At 44.4% G+C, this 22882-nt stretch overlaps 1 protein-coding gene across 2 annotated transcripts in view; it reads left to right on the top strand.

The window, feature by feature from the left end:
- Positions 1–22882, top strand: part of Pde4b (phosphodiesterase 4B) — a 433831-nt gene that overhangs the window by 306402 nt on the left and 104547 nt on the right. For both annotated transcript variants that reach the window (XM_051171541.1, XM_051171542.1), the window contains 3 exons: positions 11654–11848; positions 20016–20052; positions 20141–20211. In XM_051171541.1, the coding sequence (XP_051027498.1) occupies positions 11654–11848; positions 20016–20052; positions 20141–20211 (303 nt within the window). The remainder of the gene's footprint in view (positions 1–11653; positions 11849–20015; positions 20053–20140; positions 20212–22882) is intronic.

Here is a 22882-nt window from a genome sequence, read left to right on the forward strand (position 1 = left end):
TTATCCCAAAGAGAACTGCGAATTAATTTTAAATATAAAATCCCTTAAATGTTAAGCAACAGCATCTTGCAAGCAGGACTGGGAACACACCTCTTATACAGACCTCCTCATTTTCCCAGTGCCTCTGGAAGGCCAATGGCCTCTGAAGCCTAGCATAAATGCAATCTCATTTTCAAAATCAGCCCCAGAGTCATGGCCACCAAAAAGCATTACAAATCTGTGACAAGTTTTACATCAATTTTAATTGCTTTAGAATTTGTGTGGACATTCACTTAGCTAGGAAATAAGTAAGTCAGCCGCTCCCCCAAATGAACAAAAGTCGAAGAAGTTAGTCAGCTTGGTGTTCTGGGAATCACCGAGAACTCACAGTTAACCATTCATTAATCCACAGAACAGGCAGCTGTTCAGGATTAGCGCTGTGTCCCAGACAAGTGCCAGGCACAGCTAGTTACCCATTAGTAAGTGCAAGAGATGGCCCTACTGGGGGTTAGAGTTGATAAGAAAGCAAGATAACTTGAAAAAAATAAAAATAAAAACGGCACAGAGGTATGATAGATGTGAGGGAAGGAGGAGCTGTTTAAATCATAGTTTGAGAAAGAAACTCTCCTGGGCAGTTCAGTCCAAGGGTAGAGAATAAGAAATCAGTCACATAAAGAACAAAAGGCTAAGGAAGCTGAGAGGCTCGAGTTCATTCATTCATCATCAAATCTGTATTTAACACTTTTCCAAGCTAGGATTTGACCTGGTTCTAAATCAGAGCAGTCTGAGACTGAGTTCAGGGACCACAGCGTGCTCAGGGACCACAGCGACAAGTTTGGTATTTACTCTCAAGACTATACCATGATTTCACTCTTGTATTACATTGATTCTCTCCCTCCTTTTCTCCCACCCCCCGTGTGGCCAGCATGAGTGTGTGGATGTGTGTGTGTGTGTGTGTGTGTGTGTGTGTGTGTGTGTGTGTGTGTGTGTAAAGTGTTCTATGATATCTAAAGCACAGTCCTCAGTGGTCAGATGATTAGAAAACAATCACACTGGATAAATGCTGTGATATATACAAATAAACACCAGGATACCTGTGCAGATGCAGCTGTAAGGGGTGATGAACTGGGTACTTGTGCAGGTGGGCTGTAAGGGATGGTAAACTGGATATCTCTGCAGGTGCAGCTCTAAGGGATGGTAAACTGGACACCTGTGCAGGCGCAGCTGTAAGTGATAGTAAACTGGATACCTGTGCAGGTGCAGCTGTAAGGGATAGTAAACTGGATACCTGTGCAGGTGCAGCTGTAAGGGATAGTAAACTGGATACCTGTGCAGGTGCAGCTGTAAGGGATGGTAAACTGGATACCTGTGCAGGTGCAGCTGTAAGGGATAGTAAACTGGATACCTGTGCAGATGCAGCTCTAAGGGATGGTAAACTGGATACCTGTGCAGGTGCAGCTGTAAGGGATAGTAAACTGGATACCTGTGCAGGTGCAGCTCTAAGGGATGGTAAACTGGATACCTGTGCAGGTGCAGCTGTAAGGGATGGTAAACTGGATACCTATGCAGGTGCAGCTGTAAGGGATGGTAAATCAGATACCTGTGCAGGTGCAGCTGTAAGGGATGGTAAACTGGATACCTGTGCAGGTGCAGCTGTAAGGGATGGTAAACTGGATACCTGTGCAGGTGCAGCTGTAAGGGATGGTAAACTGGATACCTGTGCAGCTGCAGCTGTAAGGGATGGTAAACTGGATACCTGTGCAGGTGGAGCTGTAAGGGATAGTAAACTGGGTACCTGTGCAGCTGCAGCTGTAAGGGATGGTAAACTGGATACCTGTGCAGGTGCAGCTGTAAGGGATAGTAAACTGGATACCTGTGCAGGTGCAGCTGTAAGGGATGGTAAACTGGATACCTGTGCAGGTGCAGCTGTAAGGGATGGTAAACTGGATACCTGTGCAGGTGGAGCTGTAAGGGATAGTAAACTGGGTACCTGTGCAGGTGCAGCTGTAAGGGATGGTAAACTGGATACCTGTGCAGGTGCAGCTGTAAGGAATGGTAAACTGGATACCTGTGCAGGTGCAGCTGTAAGGGATGGTAAACTGGATACCTGTGCAGCTGCAGCTGTAAGGGATAGTAAACTGGATACCTGTGCAGGTGCAGCTGTAAGGGATGGTAAACTGGATACCTGTGCAGCTGCAGCTGTAAGGGATGGTAAACTGGATACCTGTGCAGGTGGAGCTGTAAGGGATAGTAAACTGGGTACCTGTGCAGGTGCAGCTGTAAGGGATGGTAAACTGGATACCTGTGCAGGTGCAGCTGTAAGGAATGGTAAACTGGACACCTGTGCAGGTGCAGCTGTAAGGAATGGTAAACTGGATACCTCTGCAGCTGCAGCTGTAAGGGATGGTAAACTGGATACCTGTGCAGGTGGAGCTGTAAGGGATAGTAAACTGGGTACCTGTGCAGCTGCAGCTGTAAGGGATGGTAAACTGGATACCTGTGCAGGTGCAGCTGTAAGGGATAGTAAACTGGGTACCTGTGCAGGTGCAGCTGTAAGGGATGGTAAACTGGATACCTGTGCAGCTGCAGCTGTAAGGGATGGTAAACTGGATACCTGTGCAGGTGGAGCTGTAAGGGATAGTAAACTGGGTACCTGTGCAGGTGCAGCTGTAAGGGATGGTAAACTGGATACCTGTGCAGGTGCAGCTGTAAGGAATGGTAAACTGGATACCTGTGCAGGTGCAGCTGTAAGGGATGGTAAACTGGATACCTGTGCAGCTGCAGCTGTAAGGGATAGTAAACTGGATACCTGTGCAGGTGCAGCTGTAAGGGATGGTAAACTGGATACCTGTGCAGCTGCAGCTGTAAGGGATGGTAAACTGAATACCTGTGCAGGTGCAGCTGTAAGGGATGGTAAACTGGATACCTGTGCAGGTACAGCTGTAAGGGATGGTAAACTGGATACCTGTGCAGGTGCCACTGTAAGGGATAGTAAACTGGATACCTGTGCAGCTGCAGCTGTAAGGGATGGTAAACTGGATACCTGTGCAGCTGCAGCTGTAAGGGATGGTAAACTGGATACCTGTGCAGGTGCAGCAGTAAGGGATAGTAAACTGGATACCTGTGCAGGTGCAGCTGTAAGGGATGGTAAACTGGATACCTGTGCAGGTGCAGCAGTAAGGGATAGTAAACTGGATACCTGTGCAGGTGCAGCTCTAAGGCATGGTAAATTGGATACCCGTGCAGGTGCAGCTGTAAGGGATGGTAAACTGGGCACCTGTGCAGGTGCAGCTGTAAGGGATGGTAAACTGGATACCTGTGCAGGTGCCACTGTAAGGGATAGTAAACTGGATACCTGTGCAGCTGCAGCTGTAAGGGATGGTAAACTGGATACCTGTGCAGCTGCAGCTGTAAGGGATGGTAAACTGGATACCTGTGCAGGTGCAGCAGTAAGGGATAGTAAACTGGATACCTGTGCAGGTGCAGCTGTAAGGGATGGTAAACTGGATACCTGTGCAGGTGCAGCAGTAAGGGATAGTAAACTGGATACCTGTGCAGGTGCAGCTCTAAGGCATGGTAAATTGGATACCCGTGCAGGTGCAGCTGTAAGGGATGGTAAACTGGGCACCTGTGCAGGTGCAGCTGTAAGGGATGGTAAACTGGGTACCTGTGCAGGTGCAGCTGTAAGGGATGGTAAACTGGATACCTGTGCAGATGCAGCTGTAAGGGATGGTAAACTGGATACCTGTGCAGATGCAGCTGTAAGGGATGGTAAACTGGGGACCTCTGCAGGTGCAGCTGATCTTCTCCCTCACAGATTCATTTCAGATTGAAGTGTGGGGTCGGAGTACAAGGCGTCCAGTTTCCCAGTTCATTTCCTACAGAGTGGGCACTAGAAGCCATGTTCCCAGAGTCAGAGCTCTTCAGAATGCCAGCACTATCTCTGCCAAGCCTATCTGGGATCATTGACAATTAATATAATTTTCAAAACCCCCTGGCATGACAACCACAGTGACAGGAAGCTGCTTCTCCAGTGCCGATGAGCTAGCTGACCATCATAGTTCTCCGCATGCCCTCTGGAAGGAGAGTCACACAGTTAGAAGTGGATTCTCAAGGCAGAATTGCAAGAGTCTATTCCATTGTCACTGCGCCCAGGTTAGTTCTGCTTCCGGCTGAGGAATGGAACCATCATAGTACTTTCTGTGGTTTTGTACAGTTAAGTCTTTTATTAGGAAACCCACTGGTTGGTTCTGTAAGGATGGCTCATGTTACTCTGAGAAGAGGGACATATCTCTGCCTAGCTTCCCCTCTATAGGATCAGAGAGCACAGTGAAATACTGGCCAGTTTAAGTACCTAAAGAACTAGGTAAATGATTATTTGTTCTTATCAAGTATTAGACAAGTCATTGAAGATATTATTCTAAGTATAAATGGGAAAAATCTTTCCTAATAGAGCATTAATGGGACAAAATGTTTTGTGAACAGCATCCCCACATATGCATAACTGTACACAAACTATGGACATTGACACTCCTAGGATGGCTTTCTTAGGATGTTTCAGGGAGGATGAGGAAGGAAGGCTAGTGTTAGAGGATTAAAGAAGCTCCACTCAAGTACTCCACTGTGGTCCTTGACTGACAAACTTTTTAACCCAAATGAGTCCGCTTGTCAGATGAGAGACGCCAACTGTGAGATTCTTGCATTCCCTCATCAGCCATGTATGTATGCCTTCTATAGGAGAGTCAGCCCACGGTCTAGGAATACAGAAATAAATCGAGCCATACGTCTTTCATCAAGGAGGTTGTGCTCTGGAGGAAGAAAGGTGACTAAGCTGAGGTAGATAGTCCACAATGACAGATTCTGCGTCAAGAATGGCCTGTGGAGGAAAGGACCTCGGGCACAGATTATATAACCGTATAATAAAAGGAGGTCATGCTTTAAGATTCTTCAAATGAAGTTTTGTACTTTAGAGCCTTTTTTTTTTTTTTTTTTTTTTTTATGCCGCTTTGAAATAGGTCGGAAAGAATAAGCCTAGCAAACTGTGAGGATTAAATGATGCAGATGATGCTCGGTGAGTCGTTTTGGCTTTTTGTTTTGTTTTGTTTTGTTTTGTTTTTAAGGCAGCAAAGGGAAAAGTGGAGCTCGCACCCCAGGGCAGTTTGCAGCTCTGCTGACCTGGGAGTTTAAACCTTTTTTTTTTTGGTAGAGTTTGTCTTTCCAGTGGGAAGATTTGTTAGAGTCAGTCAGAGAAACTCTGCCGGGGAATAGCTGGGCTGAAAATCAAAGTTTTTACTATTCCTAGGAAGCTGCTGTGTGACTCTTCATTACAGACATGGGGCGTGTGCAGGTAGTTGGGAATCAGGAAAGCATCGCAAAGTATCGCCGTGGGGACGATGGCAAGGCTGTTCTGTGACCTCTCGGTTCAGCCTGAATTCCTGACGGCAGAGCTGCTCCTGGTTTAATCAAAGGCTTCACACTCATGCTTCTGCTGGTCAGGATCTTTCCTCCAGGGGAGTAGATGTCTTATCTCCCTTCAAACCTTGCATAAATTGGAGGCCAGGAAACTCTGAGAAACAGTGGTGACTTCTGCCATCTGCTGGCTCCTTCCTGTCACCAGCCCAGAGAGCTGGTCTAGCAAAGACCCCAAGGGATGGAAGGAGCCAACAGCAGAGACTGCGGGGCAGATGGTGGGCCTGCTTTTATCAAAGAGCAAGGCGATGAATGAAGGGGCATTGAGCTGGTAGTGTGGCTCTCTGCATGTTCATTTCAGAGAAAACACAACTGTATTGTTATTTTTTTTCCCAAATTCTACGCTTACATCATTACCACATGAGGCTGCTCAAGCAAAGTCACATCCTTTATAGATCTGCTTGAGGGAAACAACAGAAACTGGTGCTGATGGTGATTGAGACGAGGGTTGGGAGTAAGGCTAGGAGAAGCACTGTACAGCACGTTACAGTGTTCGTTCACTGGTTTGGGCAACCTTTTAAAAATGGATCTGTTGTTTGCAAGATTCTGACCCAAATGTCTGGGGAAAAAAAAAAAAACAGGTACAATTTCCTCTCTTCACCTCGATAATCTATTGGGAAGCAGTTAAATACATGAAAAATTAAACAGAGATGTGCAAGTGGTCTCATGGCGTTGTCAACCCAGCATACCCACGGGTTGAGAGGATGCCGTCAAGCATGCCTAGAAAGTACTAGATGGAAAATGTATCCACAGCAAAATGTACAGGATGTATTTTCTTACCATTGCATTAACTATGTATCCAAAATTTGCATTGCATTTTATATTATAAGTAAAGCAAAAAGGACCAGAGTTACACAGGAGGAAGTATGGAGATCACATGCCAATATCAAGTCATTTTATAAAAGGGATCTGAGCACCCACATCTGTGGGTTTTGACACTAGGTGAAGGGTCCTGGAATTGGCCTCTTTGCAATACTAAGAGCAACTCTACAACATAAAGAATTGTGAGGGAACACAGAGGAGGGGTTGGACGTCACCTTGGGACTGGAAAGGATGAGTGATCATTTCACTGGTGTCCCAAGATGAGTTTAGAAGAAGCCTTGTACTGGAGACAGCAGTGGGACAGTGCTTCTAGCTACAGGAGCACCACTTCTCATGCGCAGCTTCACCTGCCACCACGGCCTGAGGAGCTGAGATCTCCCACTACAGAGCAGAAAAAAGGCTGTTAAAGCATTGGATGTTAGGGGGGAAAGCCACTGGTTATGTGCGCAGAAGCCATCAGGGCCAGGAAAAGGAGGCCCAAACAAGTAGAGGGGCTGTACACCAAGCATTGGAGAGGGTGAGCAAGACTGCCAGGGTGGGTCTCTCATCCTGAAAGAAACATGTGTTTAACAATACTTCAGTCCATGTGTTGGATATGGGCAACCTCTTCCACCCAAGCATAGGGGCTAGCACATGGCTTATTCACACAATCAGAAAGTTATGAGTGGCATCCTCCAAATTTACCTGAAATGTCAACATAACTTCATGAAAAATGGAAGTTCAAGTATCTGTGACCTTAACTACACCAATGACAGTACTACTTAGAATCACAAATAACAGTAACCAAATTTAAGAGAATTGTTCTGAAAATTGTAATCCAGCTGCCAGATGAGCAATTAAGTAGCACATGTGAAAAGTGGGAGTTCTAGAAACCACAGTAAGTGGTAAAACCTTATAAAAATCAATATTCAAATGAGTATGAAAAAATACTCAGATGGGGGCTGGGAAGACAGCTCAGTTAGGATAATTGCTTGCCCTAGAAGCGTAAGCTCCTGAGGCAGGAGACTCAAAACCAATGTAAAGCCAGTGTGTGTGTGTGTGTGTGTGTGTGTGTGTGTGTGTGTGTGTGTGTGTGTGTGTGTGTGCAAGTACACTGTTAGAGCAGAGGGTGGATGAAACCAGGCAGAGGCCTGGAGGTCACCAGCAAGAGGTCCATCCAAGCCAACAAGTTCCTGGATAATAGAGAATGGCTGAGAATGGCATCCAGCACTGACCTCTGGCTTCTACATGCATGTGCTGATGGGTACACCTTCCCCCCAACACACACACACACACACACACACACACACACACACACACCACTCATCCACATGCACAACACACGCATATCTGCATGAAAAATGCTAAGCTGCTAGTAATGGCACTTTGTTTTCTTCTGCCTGTGTTTTACAGAGCTGTCTTATATTAAGATGTTTTACTCTAAAGAAGCCTATGAAATGTGTGTCCTGATTATGGCCGAGACGGGAAATGCCTTAAATAAATGATGCCCTCTGTTTATGCAATGGATGCCTTTGCAGATTCCCTTTTCTTCCTGATTGTATTTTGGTTTGTGTGGTATATTCATTTCTCTTGTTAAGGCTGCCTTCAGTCTCTCTCTTGGCCAGCAACCCCCTCCCCCTTTACTCCCTCAGTCTGTGGGATGTATTGGGATGCGTGCCCACTAATTCTGCTGTGACTGGGGCTGGTGTCTGGTTGGTGACTCACGTTTGTTCCGAAGCTGTACATCTGTACCAGTTGCTTTCAAGCAGTGCCCCAGGGACTATGAAAGGCCATTTGTCTCATTGAGACTGCTTCTTTGCAGCAGGGCCCTCTTCCTTGGCTTCTCCTGAATTTCAGCAAGCTCTCTTTTGAGTTTAGGCAGGAAAGAGAAAAGAAAAAAAAAAGAAAGAAAAAAAGAAAGAAAAGAAAAGAGAACCAAAGAGGAAGAGTTTGTGTGGGGAGGAATCTAGTGCCAGCTCATCTGGCAGATGTGCTTGGTAAGAGTGGCAGAGTGTCCCCAGGCCTCACTCTCTTGCTAATGTTTTGTGGACAGCACCTCTCACAGCAGGAAGGCTGATAGTAGAAAAGAAGACAGATGAGCCCAGTAGACACCTCATGGAAAAAGTTCTAAGAGTTGGTGGCCTTACCTACTTGACAAGATGCCATTGTAGAGACAGAGAATATTATGACAGTCATGATACTCAGAAGTGTCTCATGAGCACTGACCACAGTGCTCAAGCTAGCAACTGTCTGGCATCCCGAACATTTCCCCTTTGGTCTTGTCCATCCGGGAGCTTCTAGGAGGCTACGAGTGCTGTAGTTAAAAGTATTCTCCTTGATTCGTATCAAAACAAGGTTGGGAAGATGTACAGCAAAGTGACTAGCAACCATACAATTGCACATGGAATTTAGAAGTTCACTCCACTCTTAGACTTTGGGTGACCCCAGCTTCACTTGTTAAGATGCTGCCCTCTTTTCTATTAAGAAGGGTTCAGAGGGCTGGCTGGAGAGATGGCTCAGTGGTTTAGAGTGCCAGCTACCCTTCCAGAGGCTCCGCAGTCAATTCTACACGATAGCTTACAACCATCTGTAACTTCACTCCCAAGGGATCCTGTTCTTTTCTGGCCTCCAGGAAAGGTGGCACATGTGTGGTGCAAGACATATGAACAGGCAAATACCCATACATGTCATATAAATATTATTATTCTTTTGAAGGAGAGTTCACAGACAGAGTATCCATGTTCTGCAGTATTGGGTTAGGGTTAGGCGGGAGAGGGGGCCACAAAGGATCTGTCTTCACAGAGTAGCTCTTTAGCTTCTCAACAGCTAGTAGAGATCTCACCCAAGGCAAGTCTGCAATGTGCTTCGTTATATTTTCACTTGTTTAGAAGTGTGAAGCAGCCTGGCTGGCAAGAAAGTGGGTACAAGGGATTGTGCACCTGGCAGCAGGCTTGGGCAGTTGCCTACCCTAGACCTCTGGGCTTCTGGGGAGGCTGTCTGTGGAGTCTTGTAAGCCCCAGTACATATTAGGTTGCCTTGGCACCTCCTTAGCGCTTCACTCAGGGATCCCTATGTACTTGGATAGAGCTCATATGGAATCTGAACGAGGCTTTGATCAGCAGTCTCTCTGGTGGCATCATATTCCTGTGCTCTCATTTCTCCTGTTCCAAGGAAGAGAAGAGCTGGCGCTTCAAGGCAGTCTGCTGCCTCCTTCTGGCTCATTCAGGATGACACTTCCTGCCTCCGGAGGATCATTCAAGAGCGGTCATAGACTGATTGTTACATACATACCAACTACAACGCTTGTTAGAAAAGAAATGCCATTCCATTACCCAGCATGCCATGGTGGGACTGAGGATGAGAAAAGCCTCCAGTGCCTGAGGCTGTAAAGACGCGGACTGGGAAAATGGGTCTTTCTGTGAGCTCCATCTGCCAACCAGTGTACCTCTCCCTCGAAGATGGCTCAAAAATATGAAATGGAAAACCTAGAAATAGACAATTCATGAGTTTTTAAATAGATTTTATCACAGTATTTCTTATTTCAATAAATACTTGTGGTGTGTGTATGTGTGTATGTGTATGTGTTTGTGTAAACACATGTATACACACTTGTACAATACAGAAGTCCACATTAGATGTCTCCTTTAATAACTCTCCACCTTATTTATTGACACAGGGTCTGCCAGCAAACCTGGGGCTCACTCATGTGCATAGGCTAGCTAGCCAGAAGCTTTGGGGGTCCACATCTGTACTTCCAATGTTAGAATTACAGAGGTGCCCCTGCACCTAGGTTTTTCTTTCTTTCTTTCCTTTTTTTTTTAACATATGTGTTGGGGCTCCAGAATCAGGTCTCTGTGTTTTCACACAAAGAATTATATCAACAGAGCCATGTCTCCATTTCTATAGTATATATCTAGTATTGTCTTGGTCATGGGTAATGTGAATCTCTTACCGTGGCTGATTTACAGACTTTGTCATCAGTGTGTCTGTATAGGAGAAAACAGTCCATACAGACATGGCTGTCACCAGCTCGGTCAGAAATCTGCTGAAGGTCTCAAGATGAGTGTCCTCTGCTTGAATGAGTACAGGGAAACTAGTAATTTAATATGTTTCCTTAAACAAGATATTGATGTGGTTTTTGGGTTTTGGTTTTTTTTTTTTTTTTTCTTAACCATATTTACGTATTTACCTTCAATGAAACGAGATTATACAGCTCGCAAGGGTGTTAGGATTAAGTGGAATAGTATACCAGAAAGCACCTTGTAAATTTAAGAAAGATAAGCAAAACAAAACAAAACAACAACAACAACAACAAGAAAAAACCCCACACACAGTGGAAGATTAAAATTCCAAGGGGAATGTGGCCGCTGGGTAAACATAAAGGAAGCTGAGTCTCCTGCCTGAGCTGGACTAATGACGGTCCCCACGCCCCGCAACTCTTGTGCAACCTCTCAGCAAAGCGTCAACAGGGGAGCAGTGAGTGTTTGCGAGAAACTGGGGACAGTGATTCCTGTCCATTCTCACCTGAAGGAAGCTGACACACTGCTCTAGGGTGACAGTAGGAAGGGGCAGAAACAAGGCGTGAAAGCCACGAGGCTCCCGTTTAGGCCTTTAAAGTCACATTAGGCCTGCAGACATCTTCTGCGACCAAGGGAGGGGCAGGGATCAGAGTCTCCCTGGCACTTTTCTGTGAGAGTCAAAGATGGCATTCTTCTCCAGAGCCCCAGAACTCTGCAGCCTGGGAAAGTAATTTGGTGTTATCAGATTAATTAAGTCATTTATGTGGCTAAATTTACATATGAATATTAAATATCAGGCTGGGGCCTCTCTAATCAGACAGCGAGTGTTTGCAGGGTAACACTTTGTTCCCAAAACATTCAGAAATATGCAAATTGTATCTTTAATGAGGCTGATATTTATGTAAGGAAGAACTCTTCCAGCTAGGAAGAAAGCACCCCCATGATATCTGTGTCTGGCACCTAGCACTGTACTAGATGCCCCCCTCTGGAGTTCTCATTAGCAACAAGGTTTGGGGTTCTTTTCGGATCTTTTGTTTGTTCGTTTGCTTGTTGTTGTTTCTTGGGGTTTTTTGCAGGGGGTGGGGAGGTTCTTCTGCTTTCACTATAAATTTGCAATAATTGGTCAGGCTGTGGAAAGTTTAAAGGTCATTACCTTTGCCCATGGGTCAACTTCTGTTACTATTTATTAACAGTAAACCTGGGAAAGGGGTGAAATTTGTGAAAGTCAGCTTGCTCTGAACAAAACAGAAAAGACTGCAGCCTTCACCCATCCTGAGACCAAGCCTCTTTGCAAGGCTTTGCAGAGTGCGCCTGACATGCAGAGGCTGCGCATGCGCGGTCTTCCTGTACCTGAACTGACCAGACTTTCCCACTTTCTCTTTAAGCTTTGATGTGGAAAATGGCCCTTCTCCAGGTCGGAGCCCACTGGACCCTCAGGCCAGCTCTTCCTCTGGACTGGTCCTCCATGCCACCTTTCCTGGCCACAGCCAACGCAGAGAGTCCTTCCTCTACAGATCCGACAGTGACTATGACTTGTCACCAAAGGCGATGTCAAGGAACTCATCGCTCCCCAGCGAGCAGTAAGTAGAACTCTTCTCTGCCTTCCAGCCTCACAGACACCTCAACCTTGACCTTCTGAGGCAGCAGGAGAAACTGTTGCCAAGCCAAGGGAGGACAGAAAACTGAACAAGTGTCAAAGACACCCAAAATTGCAGAATTTTGACTAGGGTACCCAGGGTATAAAAAGAAAACAAGCGAAAAACCGCAGACACAGTGCATCTGAAAACTTTTACTGGGTTTATTTCCTGAACTGCTAAATCATTTAGGGAATGGAAACCTTAACACGTGTTTTGAACCACACTTGGAATCATGGGTGTATGAGGCCGTGGGCCAGAAGAAAAATGGTGGTCGCTTGCCATTCTCACTTACTGGCCTTTGCTCAGTGGCCTTTAGCTAAGGGGTCACCCAGCCACATGCCGGTGTCCCTTCTGTGAACCTTTACCGTTATACTGATCCACTTGGTGAGACGCAGAGCAGCTAAAGCACGGATGATATTTTTGCTTGGCTGATCCTAATTGCAGATCACTGATTTTTATTTAAAGAATGACAACTGGTTTGTATTGACTGTTGATTAAGTTTCTGAACCCAAATAAAATTGGTTGCCAAAACACATGACTTAAAAGGTTTCTGGGCATACACTCAATTGTTTTTTTTTTTTTTTTTTTTTTAACGTCGTATGTTATAAAAAAATATCAGTAACTCCCTAAAATCTCCAGTCTGGAAAAGTCCACTGGCTTCTTGTCCTCTGTTAAAAAGAAACCCTAACAGATTCACCTTCCTGTGAAGGGGCAAGGAATGTCTTAAAATTGGCGGCAGGAAAATATTCTGAATGGTGGCTCTGCCAGCAACTTTTTATAGCCGTGCTCTAGCCCGGGGACTGGAGAGCTGGCTCGGCTGTTAGCAGCACTTGCTGTTCTTGCCGAAGACCCAGGTTCGGTCATCAGAACCCACATAGTGCCTCATAATGACCTGCAACTCTAGTTCTGGGGACCCAACACCTTTTCTGGCCTCTGTCGGCACCACACGCATGCGTGGTGTACATCTCTATGTGCAGGCAAACACTCATATGCATATAAGAAAAGCAAAAGTAAGTACATCTTTTTAGAGGTAGTATATACTCACAAAACATTCCAATCATGAGTGAGCCAAGACCCACATTTTTAACTCATTTGGAAAATATTTACTGACTCTCCTATGTACTTTGCAGTGTGCTAGGCTTTGGGTATTAAAAAAAAATGAATGAAACAGTATAGAAAAATCACAGATGGGTTAATACCAATTGGCAATGATAAGACACACACATGCACACTAACCCCCACAGGATGAGAGGCGACGCACGTTGCAGGAACACGTGCTCCTTTACACGTGCTGTCTGTTAGACTAACATCCAAACCTTGGACACTGCCAAGTCTACGTAGTCTGGATTTTATCATGGAGAGCAAAGGAAATACAGGGAGCTCAAAGTAAGCACAGATCCATACCCGTGCTTTTTACAAACAAAAGGCTAGAGCTGGAATATATGTATGCCCTCAATAATTCTTATCTGGTAATTCCCAAACGCAGTCCAAACCTCACAAGGAGTCTCCAGCTCACTGAGATTCCAGAGAAGAGGCTACTTACACTCCAGGTTAAATTCTCCTGTTTCCTTATGTGGCATAAAAATGACACAGAGAGTTTAAACTTGAAGATAAATTAAGACTAACAAGCCAGCTTATGAAACTACAGCTCTAAATATCTCTGCATCCAGTGTCCTGTCACTAGCTTTACCTCTTTGTAATTTCACTGACCAGTTAAACACTCCCTTAACTTTATCACTTGTACAATGTTACCAACTTCAGTTCTGGACAAGCAAGAATTATGTGTGAAAATTATCTAGCATTGTTCTTACTTTTTAACTTTTTAATTTCTATTAGTCTTTCCTTCCCTCCCTCAGCCACCCCGTGTGTGTGTGTGTGTGTGTGTGTGTGTGTGTGTGTGTGTGTGTGTGAGATGCACATGAATATACAGGTGACCGTGTGGAGGATGGAGCTGGATGTCAGAGTCTTCCCTCCTGCTCTCTGCCATTTTGCCTTGAGACAGTGTCTCTCACAGAACTGGTCTAGGCTTGCTGGCCTGTGAGCTTTGGGGACCTGCTTGGGTTATAGTCACACTCAGCCATATGTAGGTCTTTTGTTTTGTTTTATGTTGGTGCTAGGGATATAAACCTTTGCCCTCATTTGCCAAGAAAGCACTTTCCCCATTGAGTAAATTCCCTTTTTAAAGAGAAAGATTATTATAAGTAGGAAGAGCACGTGTCCGTAATAAAAATAAACTCTTCTCAGGGAAGTGCAGGTGATAACACAGCACTGATTACCCCACTCCACTTTATTCAGAGTGAGAACAGAGAAGATTTTGTTTTGTTGTCAAATAACTGTAAAAACTTTTGTGTTTGCCAGATGAGGAATTTATACTTCTCCATGTAAAAAGCTGTAGAGTTTAAATAATGTCCAGTTTCTTCTGGCGGTTTATTTTGTCAGAGCCACATTGAAAAAAATCCAGTTTCACACTGGTGTCTGTGTCTAAACTGAAGTGATGTTAAAACAAACAAACAAAATTTTAGGAATACATATTTTCCTTTATCTAATTCATTATAACCTTTGTTTTATTTTTTAAAGTATTTCATATATTTTATTATTTTTATTTTATGTATATGGGTATTTGCCTGGATGTACGTCTGAACAGTATCTGCACAGGTCAGAAGAGAGCACTGGATCCCGGGAACAAGCCACCTTGTGGGTGTTGGCAAAAAAACAAAAAACAAAAACAAACAAACAAACAAACAAAAAACCAGGGTCTTCTGGAAGAGCAGCCAGTGCTCATAACACCAGTGAGCCATCTCTTCAACCCCATGAAGTGAAACTCTTGAAAGCCCTTTCTTCTGATCGTCACTGTGCAGGAAGAACTAAGATCAATACAGGAGCAGAAGCTCTGCCCCTTCCCACTCCGCCCCTTCTCACTCCGCCCCTTCCTACTCCGCCCCTTCTCACTCCGCCCCTTCCCACTCTGCCTCTGTCTCTGCCAGTAGATACAAGAAGAGGGGCCATGACAACTCAGGCCCGCTGATGGTGAAGCCTGCTGGGCAGGCTACACAATACCTTTTCCTCAGGAGCCCCTCCAGTCTAGCACAGAGCAGTCACGAATGCAAATTCACAGAAAAGTGAAAAGTTTTGCATACTTCTGCCGCATTAAGTTCTAGCACCAGGAAAATGCTGCCTTTGAAATGTTTCTTACATGAATTGTCTCCATAAAATAAATGGAAATTATGTACAGGTTAGGCGAAAATAGGTGAATGGATTAAAAAAAAAACATGAATGGGAAATTTAAAATGACTTCAATTTTTAGCAACAAAGGTCATGATGAGGCTTTCTAGTAAAAGAAAACAAAGTCTTCTTCGGGTCCGCCAAGGCAGGTGCAGCTGTGCTCCTGGATGTGGCAATGGGTTGGTCTCTCCTTAGATCCTAGGCTGCAGTCATTTCTAAACTAATGCCTTCATATATTGTGGTATGGGTTTCTCAGCAGAAACCCAAATTACTGAAAATTACTCTACAGAAATCTATGGCAGAGTCGCTCTCCACAAAAGAGTCTTGACTGGCCACCTGATAAGCCACATGGGAGGAGATGCCATATTTTTCTCATTTGGTCATCCCATCTGCAAAAGCTACCATGTGCAAAGGCCTATGTGCGCTCTAGAGAGAAATGGCAAGGGTAATAAGACATAAAAAAAACAGGATAAAAAGTGCAAGCAGTAAGCCACTTAAATTTAAGACCTATTTATTGATGGCCTACCAAAAGGTATAAAAGACTCAAGAAAAGCAAGCTATTTCACTTGCTTACCATGACTGCAAAGACATAGAATCCCTCTTATGCTCAAAGTTATCTGAGTGCAAACATACATCAACAAAGTACTGTCCATGTGCCTTGTGCTGAAGTACTTTACATATGTTCATGTGGTAGAAACCAGTTTCTTTTTAGTTAAAGAGGAGGTAAGAAGGCTGCAGGGTGTGCACAGAAGCAGGCTGTGGCTGACTAGCTTTCTAGCTATAGGCAGGACTGTGGAGAGCTGAGGTTGGTGGAGCAAAAGCTCCCTTGTTGCGGAAGGCCAAGGAACTGAGATGCCCCAAAAGGCCTTTGGGGGAAACTTGATAAGAGGTGTTTGGTTCACAAACTAGCTCAGGAGGAAAGATGAGCTGAGGAGTGAAGATAACTAAATAAGCATCTCGGGGCAACTTTGGCCTCCTGTGCATGTAATTGCAAGAATGGCGACCTCAGCAGAGAAGGCTTGACGGACAGTTCATAAATGTTTGCAAATCAGAACTGACAGGGCTTAGTGAATGACTGCGGGATGAGGCAGAGGGAAGTCTTCCACCTGGCCAACATGGCACATGACTGCATTGTTCCTTACCCATTAGGCACTTCCTTCTGTTACACACAGTAATAGCCATGAAAGCGGTTTGTAACTGAACTCAATAGAAACACAAGTTCTGGGAACCACAGTAGGGGAAGACGTACATATCTTAAAGAGGCTCTTACCAGCCAGAAGATAGACAAGCAGCTGCCTAATTACCATAATAAAGAGTCACCACTGATGACTATGACCAAATAAATAGAATGGCTTTCTTATGTGCCAAGAAAGACACCTCATTTCTCACAGAACACCCATTTGCCCATGAGGAAGTTGAGACACCGCTTGCCTAACTCTCACGGGTGATAATAAAGTATCTGAGAAAGAAGACAATGCTGACCAGAGAGAGTTCTAATCTGTACAAGACAGGCTGAAGGTAAATCATTAGCCCAGCAGCACAAGACGATTCCTCATAGAGTGAAGAAGCAGAGAAACTCGAAGTAAATTAATAAAACTCAGAGTCTAGTGATGAGAGTCAGTATTTGTATGTGTGTGTGTTCTACAAAGCTGTTTCATGCTTAAGATATGACCTACACACTCAGTTCTAAGACCCCCAAGAAGCATTTCTGCACGTGGCCCATCTTTAGTTTGCAAAAGTGTGATGTTCCTATGCCGTCACTAGAGGGCGCTCGTGTAACAGTTCTGAATATTTCCCTTGGTTACTGAGAGGGCAAACTGTTTTCTCTAATGATGTGGGAAATAAATAAATAAATCATTTTCCATAGCCAAATATTTTTTCTATTGCAATTGTATTCTAATCTTAACTTGTAAAATCGCATATAACAATTTCAAAATAGTTCTGTAATCTGGAAAGTTTTCATTTCATTTTATTTTGTTTTTTTTCCCCTTGATGCTTGTTCTAAATCTGCACATTTCTCTAACAGCTATCATATGACTTACAGCATTAGGTTAGTCACTCAAATGCTACTAAGAAACCAGTGCAGGTGGGTCTACCATGCCCAGTTTCTGAATGTCCTGCTGTCCCAACTTCAAAAGTGCACTGGAAAGTCATTCTGACGTTGTGCTGTGGTGGCATCCCTCTCTTTAATTGTTGGCTTATATAATTTTAGTGGTTCTCTAGATCACTTGCCCAACATATTCTATGTGGTGATGTATCTGAATCTTCCAGTATGATTTGACTCAGTGTGTGATGGGGGGTTTGTCTCTCTAAATGATTTGACTTCTATTAGATATTTAACTCCAGAAATCCAGGAGCCACAGACGATCTGCTTGACTCCAAATCAGTTTTCCTATCCTCCAACTCACGCTTGCAGTTATGAACCATGTCTGCTTTATCTCCAAAATCTGAACAGACAGCAAGATCTTTCACCAAGCTGGACATCCGCCACATGAGAACACAGGCAGTTGGGGTGCGAGTTACCACATGCCGTTTGAGGCAACCATTTCTGACTTTTATCTTCTTCTCTCCCCCTTTCTGGAAGCCCTGAGCTTCTTTGGCTTCCTAAACTACATATACTGCTGAGAACAAAGCCATCTGCAACCACACCGCCATGCCCACCCCTGCTGCCTTGGTGAAGCCTAAGCCTGCAGTGTTAGTCCCTGACTACACAACCCTCCTGGTCCCGTGGTACCACCTGGGTGTCCCAAGCTCCTTAAACTCAGCATGTATTCGGAAAGCACCATGGGTACCATGAAAATTCTCAACTCCTCTGCACACTTCCTGTCTCTATTCGTGACTATTTTCTAAGACGCTCTTTTTTTTTTTTTTTTTTTTTTTTTTTTTTTTTTTTTTTTTAATGAAAATACAATTTCCCTATACAAGTAAATGCTGAATTCTGACAAGATCCCTGGCACCTCTTCAACACACTTCCTGTTCCTTTCTTGCCTGCATCTACTCTTTCACAATGCCAGTAGCCCTCTCAACGTTTCTCCTGGGGCTCTCCTTGGCCTTCCATGCCTCAGCATCCACAGCATTTTGCTTTTAAAAACACCTTTTTGGCTTGTCTATCTCACCATCCTCACTGCGTGACCTGTTCCTGTTGTGACAATCATCATCATCGACACCACAGGCTCTGCCCCTCATATCCCGTGTGCAGGGGACCTTCTAACCTTAATCTCTACAGATGCCTAGAGTTAATGTGTTCTAACAGCCACCCGCAGCTTATTCACGATTTTCCCATCTCAGACGCCCTGCTATTATCTTTTCTGTCATTGGTATCATCCATCATCTCTGCCTTCTTACAGACTATGTCCCTAAAAGTCCATCTCAAACAGTACTGACTCAGTCAAGCCCCTGTGCTGCCACTAATCTATACCTAATCTCTCTTTGGGGCCCTACTGAGAATCTATTATTTGTATTTTTCTTTTTTGTGCTTATGTGCATTTTAACGTAAAAATTTTTTTCTCCTTTATTATGTTTTGATTTGTGAATTCATGGCTTCTGCATATTTGATTTGTCAAGGTGTAATAAGTAACATCATAAAATAAGAAGTATAGTGTTTTTTTTTTTAAGAAGTATAGTGTTTAAAGCACAGACTTGGAGGAGCAAAGAGACTCAGATCTTCCTCTTGCCAGCTCTGTGCTCTTAGCAGCTACTGGCTTGATATCACTTGCAATGTGCTTGCCTCATAGCTGCTGTGCCACTGGTAAATGAGCTAATGCATACAAAAGCCAATCACACCAAGCGTGTTCACCACTTGCCCAGTTTTATTTTTCTTATTACTGTCCAAATCGGGCCAACTTCAGAGAAGGCCTAACCAAAGACAAGGGTGGAAATTGCCACAACTGCAAGGCACCTTGCTACAGCCCACATCAGAGAAGGGTGGATATGCGCCCATGTGCTCTGCAGCTCCGGTACATGACTTCACATGGTGCTTGGTACCTGGCTGGTGGTTAGTTACCACAGGATGCTCTCACATGCTCATGAATGAAGTGCCGCCTATGGGGTAGTGACAGAGGAGGTAGGCCAGACAGGGAGGGGTGCTCGCTGCCATCAGTTTCCAAGTTGCTGATTCACGGGGTGCCAGGGAATTAACCTAATGTTGTTATGGTCTCCACTGTGGTTTCTCAAACCTGCAGCTGAAAGCCTGCTGAAGGCAGTCGTTAGCAGATTAAGGAAGTAGATGCCAGTGCACGGAAAGCACATTGCTTCAAACACAGTTTTCAGTGATCCCAGGCACAGACTGAAAAGACAGGGGTCAGAGCATGGTTAGGTCTTTGGGACCAAATGAGTGTCACTGTAACTGCTTTAGTAGGCTCAGTCTACACATTCCCATTAAAATTTTTTCCTTGGATGGTTTAAGAAGAAGGGGGGGAAAAAGAGTGTATTAAAAACAAAAAGTAATGGGATTCCCAGACAGAAATCTGAGTTTAAATAGTATTAAAGCTGTGGTTCAAATCAACAAAAGCCAGGAAATTCAATGTTACCCTTTACGCAGCCTGTTAAAGCATTTTTTCCAGTGTACACTGTGCCTATGGGCAGCCCTCCCTTTGAGTTGCCTGGCTCGAGCAACCCAAATCCTCAAGTCACTTTGAATTACAGGACTCTGGGCTTGCCATTTAATGGAACCATAGCCCTGAGGGCTCGTGCTCGCTTGCCAAAGCTCTTAGATGGAGTCACTGTAGGGCTGGAGTTATGAGCTGGGTGCTGTTTGTTTTCCTAGGCTCCTGCCTTCCTTCCAGGCAGAAGGGTGACTGGAACAAGTGAGCTGCTGACGCTGATACTTAGCATAATTTGTATGTCACAGCTGAAATTCATTTGGTCTGCTTCTTTTTCTTTTCACCAGACACGGCGATGACCTGATCGTCACTCCCTTTGCCCAGGTATGTATGAATCACGCTCATTCACTCTCCATCACTGGTGTGATTTTTAAATGCCCCTAACCTTTGCCCCCAACCTTCTCCTTGGCAGGTTCTCGCCAGCTTGCGAAGTGTAAGAAACAACTTCACCCTGCTGACAAACCTTCATGGAGCACCGAACAAGTAAGCCCTGATGTTTTGCGGACTTTCAATTCCTTCCTACAAAAGCACAAACACCCTGCAGAACACTGGACACAAACATTACCTAGAAACCTGCTCTACAAGCTGAGTTTCAACACACAATGCACCTGAAAATTTAAAAAAAGTCTTAGTGCCATGAAGTTCACCCGTGTTTCAAAGATGATCACAGCCTTGGAGGGTCATAGGATCCATGGTCTTGGAGGGTCATAGAATCCATAGTCTTGGAGGGTCATAGAATCCATGGTCTTAGAGGGACATAGAAACCATGGTCTTGGAAGGTCATAGAATCCATGGTCTCAGAGGGTCATAGAAACCATGGTCTTGGAGGGTCATAGAACCCATGGTCTTGGAGGGTCATAGATAGAATCCATGGTCCTGGAAAGGGTTGGGAGAGGCCACAGGCTCATCCCTGTTTTCTAGCAGGAAACCTTGAGTGTTCCAGCATCTGGCAATAGCTTGTGAATGCACCACGGGTCAGAGAAACACTGGGTCTCCAGCTTGACTCTCTTGGTTTTTCCAGTCAGTCATCACTGCAGCACTATCTACACCCAAGATATTTTGAAGCTATTCACCCAGCATTTGTTTGGCTTCCTCCAGATTCTGATAAACAGGTGAAGCTGAGTGAGGGTAGAGCCTAAGCTCTCCTCCCACTGTCCTGTGGTTTGCATCTAAGCCTCTTTGAAAGAGGAAGTTGTGTACCCTCGTGGAACCTCTCCCATCCTGGTTTCACAGCCGTTCTGCAGGCTCACACGAGAATGCAACTTCCTGCATGCTCTTTGTGTGGTCATATCCCTCTCCCAGCAAGGCATTGCAGCGGACCACTCTCTAAGATAAAACGTAGGTGCTCATGCATTGTATCTAAGATGTCTCACAACCCAGATTAGGTTAATGTGATGGAAAACTGGTTGTATTGGATTTAGAACAAAGTAGTTGTTGAGCATTCTTAATCTCAACCTCCAAAATTCAGACTCTTTGAACTCTGATAGGATGCCGAGAATGAAAAGATCCACATCTGGCCTCAGGTGATAAGTCACATATAGTTACATTAAAAATATCCTGTAAAATTACCACTAGGTTGTCTGTGGAAGTGCATGTGAACAAGTGAACTTTCTATTCAGTCTTGATTCCCATCCCTATGATTTCTCACCATGTATATGAAGCTATTCCAGAATCTGAAACATAAACAAGAAGCAAATCTGAAACCTTCAGCATTCAGGAACACCCAACCAAGACTTGGTCTTGGAGCTTTGCTTCCTGTTTATTCATTTATTGATCCACGCCACCAGTATTTACTCCATTCATGCTACTTATGCATGCCTGCACATAATTGCACAAATATTACTGCTCATCCACTTTATATCAAGCTCTGATGACCTCACAGTGGTCCACGCAGACAAGGTCTCTGCCCTTTCATGGCTTATGTTCCAACAAGAAGAGCTGGTGATTAAACCAGTGAGCAGTCAGAGCTAGTCCCAGCCACGTACATGTTCAGCCACCGAGGTCCAGCAATTTTCTATTTATCCCTCTCTACCCTGATCATGGATTCTCCCTGACTGTCTCTTCCTACTTGTGAGTGTCTTCTTGGCCATATTCTGACATGTTTTAAGATGATGAGTGTCAGTCATCTTTCTCAATGGGCTTTTGCTGGCCCTGGCAAGCCTACTTTAGTGGTCTCCATTTGGCCTAAGGGCATGCCAATGACCTGTCACATTGTCTTTATGGATCTTTGGCCATCACTAGACTGTGGTAGAATGCTGGGCACATGTTTTATGCTCCATAAATATCGTGTGTGTGTGTGTGTGTGTGTGTGTGTGTGTGTGTGTGTGTGTGTGTTTCTGAATGAAGAACTTTTGAAAGATAGATCACTAGTTATTTAGAAATTTTCTGGAAAATTCAGAAATGGCCTCGCCAGGTATATTGTTCTCCACATAATTGGTTTCTGGGACAATATGTATTGGTCACATCATACAGTTCTGACACTTGGAAATCATATACATGGGAAAGTTAATTATCTTCTCTGGGTCTTGGTTTCCTAAACTATAAGGTAAGATTATTATTACGATTTAGTGAATTAATATTTGTAAAGCATTCAAAGTGGCATATAGTATAGTGGTTGTGAACTATTATAACTGATAATTTATCTTGTTGAGCCTAAAGGGTTTTCATATTAATTATCTCCAGAAGCAATAGTTATAACAAATAGTCTCACTTCCACTTTATGGAAAAGTATCAAGGCAGAGTGAGATTAAATGGCCTCAATGTGACCAACTACACAGCCCCTAGTGAGCAGCTGTTGTACTTGAACCAAGCATCCCAACCCCAGTGCAGGGCTCCTCTGATTAACAACACCTGTTAGCTCCTCCCAACCCCAGTGCAGGGTCCCTCTGATTAACAATACCTGTTAACTCCTCCTGCTTGCAGAAAAGGTGGTTTGTATGGTTTGAACAGTTATGTAGGAGCGACTTATGAAACAGAGGACAGTAGGGGAGGCTAAAAGCAGACATTAACTAAGTCAGTCTCGTTAGGAATGAAGCCCCAGGTCAGAATGGTACAGGTGGGACAGGGAGGAAGGAGTGAGTAAAGGCACATTTCAAAAGCGTCTTTAGTGTAACTAACTACCTGTGCCTTGGGCCAAACTGATAACTTACCCAGA

This window comes from Acomys russatus, chromosome 29, assembly GCF_903995435.1.
Source record: "Acomys russatus chromosome 29, mAcoRus1.1, whole genome shotgun sequence".
Lineage (NCBI taxonomy): Eukaryota > Metazoa > Chordata > Mammalia > Rodentia > Muridae > Acomys > Acomys russatus.